Source organism: Hemiscyllium ocellatum, chromosome 44 (assembly GCF_020745735.1).
Source record: "Hemiscyllium ocellatum isolate sHemOce1 chromosome 44, sHemOce1.pat.X.cur, whole genome shotgun sequence".
Lineage (NCBI taxonomy): Eukaryota > Metazoa > Chordata > Chondrichthyes > Orectolobiformes > Hemiscylliidae > Hemiscyllium > Hemiscyllium ocellatum.
Window position 1 is genome coordinate 11976069 of NC_083444.1, and position 9203 is coordinate 11985271.

The 9203-nt window shown below is 54.4% G+C and overlaps 1 protein-coding gene across 3 annotated transcripts in view; it reads right to left on the reverse strand.

Moving 5' to 3' along the window:
- The window catches only part of LOC132835248 (ephrin type-B receptor 3-like), a 94701-nt gene extending 86849 nt beyond the window's left edge, over nt 1-7852 (reverse strand). For all 3 annotated transcript variants that reach the window (XM_060854631.1, XM_060854630.1, XM_060854629.1), the window contains exon 1: nt 7731-7852. In XM_060854631.1, coding sequence (XP_060710614.1) covers nt 7731-7821 — 91 coding nt within the window. In that variant the 5' untranslated portion in view covers nt 7822-7852. The remainder of the gene's footprint in view (nt 1-7730) is intronic.
- Between the last annotated feature and the right edge of the window lie 1351 nt (nt 7853-9203).

Consider the following 9203-nt stretch of genomic DNA (forward strand, 5'->3'; position numbering starts at 1 on the left):
GGGTTCCCCCCTCAATTTGGAACTTGACTATCTACCTTACAAACACGGTGCCCAGTTTGAGTCACAGCTCCCACCACTTTTCAGTTTGATTCAAAGTGCGACGAGAAAGGTTTTGCAAGCGTTACAGGCAGATCGTAGCCATTAAGGACACACAGGTCGTACGGGGGTGTTTAGCCCGAGCTAGGTACACAAGGGAACACCTCACAGGAGGGGCGCAGGGTCAACGTCAGATTTGAAATTCGAGTGGTCCATTCTTATAACGACAGGGACGAAGCTGTTCCTGAACCTGTTGGCGTGCGTGCGTTTCAACCTCCTGCCCGACCGAAGGGGTTGCAAGAGAGCAACACCGGGGCCGGGAGAGTTGGCACGCCGAGGAACTTGATGCCTACCGTCTACAGAGAAAACATTCCATCAAGGACGCACCGTGGCTGGGTCTAGCAACTACTCTACCCAGGAGGTGTGAGAAACCCCAGAGAACTGCGAACACAGCCCAGTCCAGCACGCAAACCGACCTTCCATCCACTGACTCCGTCTACACTTCCCTCGGGACGGCAGCCGCGTCAGTAAAGACCTGGTTACAATCTCTTATGGGCAGATGATCCAAAACACATAATCAGATTCAAGAACAGCTTCTTCCCCGCTGATAGCAGATATCTGAATGGACCTCCCAAACTTTATATTTAATGTCGATCTCGCTCTTTCTGTCCCTCCTCTGTCGCTGGAACCTTGCTCTGTTCTGATGCACTTTTCTTGACATAGAAAACAAAACTTTTCACTGTACCTCGGTACATGTGACAATCATCAAATCAAGTCTTAATTTCTACCTCTTTGAGAAAGTTTCACTGACACTGAATGACTCAAACTCATTCCTGGGATGCGGGCCAGAATTTACTCCCCGTCCCTAAACGCCCCTGTGAGCCGCGGCCCTCAACATTGGCTGAATTGTCTGGCCAGCTCTCCCCGCGTTCCCTCAGTCACCGACACTCAGTGTGTCCCACCCGCACAGTACACGGCAGAAACCCACCAAGGCTCCTTGGATAGCACATCTCGAAGGGCGAACGGCAAGGCGGTTGGTTAGCTCAGCTGGTTGGACAGTGATGCCCGCCCTTGGTGAGGTCACTGCAAAGGCCCTAGCCTCTGACCTGAGGCATGGAGCAGGTTCAGATCAATCCAGCCTGACATAGACCCCAACAACAGGCTCAAACATCCCCTCTCAGGATACTCAGGATAGTGAGGCGGTGTTTGGTATGCTTTCCTTTATTGGACAGAGTATTGAGTACAGGAGTTGGGAGGTCATGTTGCAGCTGTACAGGACATTGGTTAGGCCACTGTTGGAATAGTGTGTGCGATTCCGGTCTCCTTCCTATCGGAAGGAATCCACTTCCTCGCGAGGGTCCGAACTTCAATGGAAGATGGAGGGGAGGGGGGCATCCGAAAGCTTCCCTTTGGAAGAGTTTAGCCCCCCCTCCAACTCTACCAACTGCCATCCCGGAATCTCTGCTCGGATCCTGCATCCGGACATCTCTGGCTTCGATTGACAGGGAGCCTGAAGTTCAGGCTCGCGTACACCAGGGACACTGTGGGGCTGAGCGGCCTCATTCTGTGCTGTCGGCTCTCTTGAAGTTCAGGCTCGTGTACACCAGGGACACTGTGGGGCCGAGCGGCCTCATTCTGTGCTGTCGGCTCTCCTGAAGTTCAGGCTCGTGTACACCAGGAGCACTGTGGGGCAGAGTGGCCTCATTCTGTGCTGTAGGCCCTCCTGAAGTTCAGGCTTGCGTACACCAGGGACACTGTGGGGCAGAGCGGCCTCATTCTGCGCTGTCGGCTCTCCTGAAGTTCAGGCTTGCGTACACCAGGGACACTGTGGGGCAGAGCGGCCTCATTCTGTGTTGTAGACCCTCCTGAAGTTTAGGCTCGCGTACACCAGGGACACTGTGGGGCAGAGCGGCCTCATTCTGTGCTGTCGGCTCTCCTGAAGTCAGGCTCGCGTACAGCAGGCTCACTGTGGGACAGAATGGCCTCATTCTGTGCTGTAGACCCTCCTGAAGTTCAGGCTCGCGTACACCAGGGGCACTGTGGGGCAGAGCGGCCTCATTCTGTGCTGTAGACCCTCCTGAAGTTCAGGCTCGCGTACACCAGGGACACTGTGGGGCAGAGCGGCCTCCATTTGCGCTGTAGGCTCTCCTGAAGTTCAGGCTCGCGTACACCAGGGACACTGAGGGGCAGAGCGGCCTCATTCTGTGCTGTCGGCTCTTTATTTGACCCTGGGAGTCAGCTGGAGTTGTTGTGAAACTCAACCCTGCGACTACCCGACACGCAACACGGGACATCAAAGAGCACTCGTTGCTTAGTTGCTGGTAAACTCACAGGTTGAGGGAGATGGCGTGTAATCACCGGATTAAGCGCATTCCCTGCACCTTTTCCCAATAAAACCGAGAATGCAATTTTGTTTAGCAGCTCTCCCTGCCCGTCTCTGCCACCTTTCGGCACGAATTTACCCAGCTCTCCCTGCTCCTGCCTCAGAACGCCAGGAAGAGCTGCCTGAGTAGGCCCCTGGGCCCCTCACGGTTTGCTTCATTGTCCAATAAGATCATGGCTAATATTTCCACTTACCGGCCCGCTCACCCTAACCCTCAGTTAGAGCCATAGCGATGTAGAGCACGGAAACAGGCCCTTCGGCCCAACCCGTCCATGCCGACCAGATATCCCAACCCAATCTAGTCCCACCTGCCAGCACCCGGCCCATATCCCCCCAAACCCTTCCTATTCATATACCCATCCAAATGCCCCTTAAATGTTGCAATTGTACCAGCCCCCACCACTTCCTCTGGCAGCTCATTCCATACACGTACCACCCTCTGTGTGTGAAAATGTTGCCCCTTAGGTCCATTTTAAATCTTTCCCCTCTCACTCTAAACCTATGCCCCTCTAGTTCTGGACTCCCCGATCCCAGGGAAAAGACTTTGTCTATTTAGCCTATCCATGCCCCCTCATGATTTTATAAACCTCTATAAGGTCACCCCTCAGCCTCCGACGCTCCAGGGAAAACAGCCCCAGCTTGTTCAGCCTCTCCCTGTAACTCAAACCCTCTAACCCCAGCAACATCCTTTTCTGAACCCTTCCATGTTTCACAGCACCCTTCTCTTGAGTCCAGGGTCGGAAGCCGCCCTCAAATATTCCCGAAGCGGTCTGCCCTAGCCTGACGCAGAGAACAGCACTCCCCTTGTAATCGAACCCTCTCGAAACCAACGCCAGCGTCGTGTTTGCCTTCCTGACTGCCCACTGCCCTTCACCCTCAGGGTGGGGGGGAGGAACCACCGAGGTCCCGGGATAGCTCTGCGCTTCGGAGCTCCCAATCCCTTTGGGAGAGAGGCCGCGAGAGAGCTCGAGGGGCCGAACGTCCCCCTGCTGTTTCCGCTGAGCCACCTCGGTTATCGAATCCGTTCGGAGAGTTAGAACCTCACTCCCAAAGCAGAAAGCCCACACATCGAAGGTGGAGCTGCCCCCATCCTGTGTCTCCCCGCCTCCACACCTCAAACCTTGGAGGATGTACCTCCCTCCCCATCCCATGAAACCTGTGCTCGTTTGCCGAGTCTTCTACAAACATTCACCACTCACACTGGAGGCCTGTGACCAGTGGAGTGCCACAAGGATCGGTGCTGGGCCCTCTACTTTTTGTCATTTATATAAATGATTTGGATGCGAGCATAAGAGGTACAGTTTGTAAGTTTGCAGATGACACCAAAATTGGAGGTGTAGTGGACAGCGAAGAGGGTTACCTCAGATTACAACAGGATCTGGACCAGATGGGCCAATGGGCTGAGGAGTGGCAGATGGAGTTTAATTCAGATAAATGCGAGGTGCTGCATTTTGGGAAAGCAAATCTTAGCAGGACTTATACACTTAATGGTAAGGTCCTAGGGAGTGTTGCTGAACAGAGAGACCTTGGAGTGCAGGTTCATAGCTCCTTGAAAGTGGAGTCGTAGGTAGATAGGATAGTGAAGAAGGCGTTTGGTATGCTTTCCTTTATCGGTCAGAGTATTGAGTACAGGAGTTGGGAGGTCATGTTGTGGCTGTACAGGGCATTGGTTAGGCCAATGTTGGAATATTGTGTGCAATTCCTATCGGAAAGATGTTGTGAAACTTGAAAGGTTTCAGAAAAGATTTACAAGGATGTTGCCAGGGTTGGAGGATCTGAGCTACAGGGAGAGGCTGAACAGGCTGGGGCTGTTTTCCCTGGAGCGTCGGAGGCTGAGGGGTGACCTTACAGAGGTTTATAAAATCATGAGGGGCATGGATAGGCTAAGTAGACAAAGTCTTTTCCCTGGGGTGGGGGAGTCCAGAACTAGAGGGGCATAGGTTTAGGGTGAGAGGGGAAAGATATAAAAGAGACCTAAGGGGCAACTTTTTCACACAGAGGGTGGTATGTGTATGGAATGAGCTGCCAGAGGATGTGGTGGAGGCTGGTACAATTATAACATTTAAGAGGCATTTGGATGGGTATGTGAATAGGAAGGGTTTGGAGGGATATGGGCCGGGTGCTGGCAGGTGGGACTAGATTGGGTTGGGATATCTGGTCGGCATGGACGGGTTGGGCCGAAGGGTCTGTTTCTGTGCTGTACATCTCGGTGACTTTAACTGGCCCCTTCTGAAGGTCCCCTTCTGAAGGTTCGTAGTCGAGCTGCTGTACTCAAGTTAATGATTCTCTACTCTCTCAAATCCAAACAGTAATTATCTCCAAGCCTGTACCATCCTGATACCATCAATTTAAACACCACGAGAAATCGAGAAACTACTTTACAATCTCAAACATCCCACTTATACAGATTTTCTTCCTGTTCTGGCTATATATATAAACACACGCAGAAAAGGAAACAGTAAAGCAAATGATTGACTCAGACAAAAAAACCCAGCACAAAGAGCAAGCCGCTGACTCCATGAGAGAAATATTTGTTCAGGTCGGATTACACGGAGCTGGGAGAGGGAGCAGGCAGCTCAGACCTGACCCTACTCGCCCCGAAGACGTTTAAACAGGCCTCCTGTTCCACTGGATCGGGCACAGCCAGCTAGCTCCCCAACCAGCACCAGCCCCACATCACCCCGACACCAAACAGACTGCACTTTCCACACAGCCCTGTCCAGCACTGACTCCCTCAAAGCTCGCAACACCCCCCCCCATCGCCCCTCAACACCCACCCCCATCATCCCTCAACACTCACACTCCCATCATCCCTCAACACCCACCCCCTTTCACCCCACAACACCCACCCGCATCGCCCCTCAACACCCACCCACATCGCCCCTCAACACCCACCCACATCATCCCTCAACACCCACCCCCCCATCGCCCCCAACACCTAACCCCCATCGCCCCTCAACACCCACCCCCCCATCATCCCTCAACACCCACCCCCTTTCACCCCACAACACCCACCCACATTGCCCCTCAACACCCACCCACATCATTCCTCAACACCCACCCCCCCATCACCCCCAACACCCACCTACCATTGTCCCTCAACACCCACCCCACTATCGCCCCCAACACCCATCGCCCCTCAACACTCACCCCCCCATCATCCCTCAACACCCACCCCACATCGCCCCTCAACACCCACCCCCCCAATCACCCCTCAACACCCATCCCCCATCATTCCTCAACACCCATCCCCCATCATTCCTCAACACCCATCCCCCATCATCTCTCAACACCCATCCCCCCAATCACCCCTCAACACCCATCCCTCATCATTCCTCAACACCCATCCCCCATCATCTCTCAACACCCATCCCCCCAATCACCCCTCAACACCCATCCCCCCATCATCTCTCAACACCCACCCCCACATCATCCCTCAACATCCATTCCCCATCGTTCCTCAACACCCACCCTCCCATCACCCCTCAACACCCACCACCCATCATCCCTCAACACCCATCCCCCCATCATCCCTAAACACCCATCATTGCTCAACACCCACCCCTACATCGCCCCTCAACACCCCCCCACATCGCCCCTCAACACCCATCCCCCCTCACCCCACAACACCCACCTATCATTGTCCCTCAACACCCGCACCCCCATCGCTGCTCAACACCTATCCCCCCTTCACCCCACAACACCCACCTACCATTATCCCTCAACACCCACCCACATCGCCCCTCAACACTCACCCCCTCATCATCCCTCAACACCCTCCATCACCTCTCAACATTCCCTCCCGTCAGCCGTCTCCCCTTAGCCCGTCCTGTCTTGGCCCCTCCCTCTCTCCCCAAAAACTTCTCATTGCCTCCATTGCCAATCCCCACTCCCTCCCCCCTCTAATCCACCTTTGCCCCTCTCCCCCTCCAATCCACCTCTCTGGTCTTCCCTCAATCCCCCTCTCTCTCCCTCAATCCCCCTCTATCTCTCCCCTTTTCCTCTCTCTCCATCCTATTGCCCTCCCTCTTCCCCATACCCCTCCCCCACTCCTCCTTTCCCATTCTCCTATCTCCCCCTTTTCCTTTCTCATCCTCTCACCCCCACTATCCCATTCCCTCTCTCCCCTTTCCCATTCCCTCTCTCCTTTCCCATTCCCTCTTCCTCTTTCCCTCTCCGATCCCTTTCTCATTCTCTCTCTCCCAACTTTACCATTCCCTCTTCCCTAACTTTCCCGTTCCCTCTCTCCTTTCCCTTTCCCCCAACTTTCCCATTCCCTCTCTCCCCTTTACACTCCCTCTCATTCCTTCCCCTTTCCCATTCCCTCTCTCCCCCTTTCCATTCCCTCTCCCCAACATTCCGATTCCCTCTCCCCCTTTCCCATTCCCTCTCTCCTTTCCCTTTCCTCTCCCCCAACTTTCCCATTCCCTCTCACCCCTTCCTCTTTCCCATACCCTGACCCCAACTTTCCCATTCCCTCTTTCTCCCTTTTCCATTCCCTCTATCCATCTTTCCCATTCCCTCTCCCCTTTTCCCAATTCCTCTCCCTCTTTGCCTTTCCCATTTCTTCTCCTCTTTCCCATTCCCTCTCTCCCTTTCCTATTCCATCTTTTCCCTTTCCCATTCTCTCTCTCCCCCACTTTCCCATTCCCTCTCCTCAACTTTCCCATTCCCTCTCTCCCCCTTTCACATTCCCATTCCCGCTCCCCTATCCAAATTCCTCTCTCCCTTTCCCATTCCCTTTATCCATCTTTCCCATTCGCTCTCCCCTTTTCCCAATTCCTCTCCCTCTTTGCCTTTCCGATTCCCTCTCTCTCTCTTTCTCATTCCCTCTTCCCTTTTCCATTCCCTCTCTCCCTTTCCCATTCCCTCTGCCTTTTTCCCATTCCCTCACCCTTTCCCATTCGCGCTCTCCCTTTCCCATTCCCTCTCTCCCCTTTCCCATTCCCTCTCCCTTTTTCCCACTCTCTCCCTTTCCCATTCCCTCTCCCTTTCCCATTCCCTCTCCCTGAACTTTCCCATTCCCATTCCCTCTTCCCTTTCCCTCTCCCTTTTTCCCACTCACTCTCCCTTTCCCATTCCCTCTCTCCCTTTCCCATTCCCTCTCCCTGAACTTTCCCATTCCCATTCCCTCTTCCCTTTCCCTCTCCCTCTTTCCCATTCCCTCTCCCTTTCCCAATCCCTCTCCCTTTCCCATTCCCTCTCTCCCTTTCCCATTCCCTCTCCCCCGTTCCCATTCCCTCTCCCCGTTCCCATTCCCTCTCCCCTTTCCCATTCCCTCTGTACCCCTCTCCCCCGGTGGTGCACCCACCTTCCACTGCCAGTGCAGCGGGCAGGATCAGGATCCGGATCAGGATCGGGATCGGGATCGGGATCGGGATCGGGACCAGGGAGCGGGCCATCGCTGGGACCGGGACCAGCCGCAACTTCGGGACTGAAGGGAGGGAGAGGGCGGGGGCGGGACCATAGCCGGCCCCGGCCCCGCCCCTGCCTGCAGCCCATTGGCCAAGGCGCGTCGGCGGACCCCGCCCGCCGCCCTCCCATTGGCCCGTTCCCGCTGCCGCTCAACCCTGTGATTGACAGCTCGCCCCCAGGGCAGAGTGGAGCAACTTTCCTGAACTCGACCAAGTTTGCAGGGACGGGATAGTTTTCTCTCCCCCACCTCGCAGGTCCCCTCCCGAGATAAAACAACAACCCGGCTTCATTTCTGTACCCTCACCTCGTCGGAGGACCCCCTTTGCATTTTGCATCCTCACAATTACAAACTGCACCAAATAAATAGCCACTTCCAAAAACTTTTTCCCTTGCTTGGCAAGTTTTCGTTAAAATAAACTGCTCTCCCTCCAGGGTGGGGGAAAAAAAAGGGGGGGAGGGCAAATAGACCCATTCCCTCCCACTAAGGGTTCGCTGAAAAGTTTCCCTCGAGTTGCTTTGTTGTTGTTGTTGTTGTTTTGGGGTTTAGAGGGAAGGGGAGGAGGGGGGAAGGTTAAGATGAAATGAAAGTTACCTCTCTGTCTCCCAGGGGTGGTACGTGACCGCCCCCTGATGGAGGGTGAACGCGGAGTGTGTGTATATGTGTCCCCCTTTGTTCATTGCACTAGCTGCAGCTATCCCCACTCCCCTCCGAGGCAAGGATACAGACTATAAACACACACAACCCACCAGAGTGGCACTCTCTGTCTCATTCCTTACCCACCTGTAAGGTGGCATCGAGAGGGGTAACTGAGAGTCCCTACTGTGCGGATGGGATGCAGATTAGATTGAAAATGTGTTGCTGGAAAAGCGCAGCAGGTCAGGCAGCATCCAAGGAGCAGGAGAATCGACGTTTCAGATTCCTGAAGAAGGGCTTATGCCCGAAACGTCGATTCTCCTGCTCCTTAGATGCTGCCTGACCTGCTGCGCTTTTCCAGCAACACATTTTCAGCTCTGATTACCAGCATCTGCGGTCCTCGCTTTCTCCATGTAGATTAGATTCCCCCTACAGCCTTTCGGCCCAACAGGTCCATACCGACCCTCCGCAGACTAACCCACCCAGACCCCAACCACTCCACACATACCCCCTGACTAACGCACCTCGCCCATATATCCCTGAACACTGCGGGCAATTTAGCTCGGCCAACTCACCCTGACCTGCACATCTTTGGATTGCGGGAGGAAACCCACGCAGACACGGGAAAGAACACGCAAACTCCACACGGACAGTCACCCGAGGCTGGAATCGAACCTGGGAGGCAGCAGTGCTAGCGAGAGAATCCACTTTACAGGGGTATATGATTAGATTAGA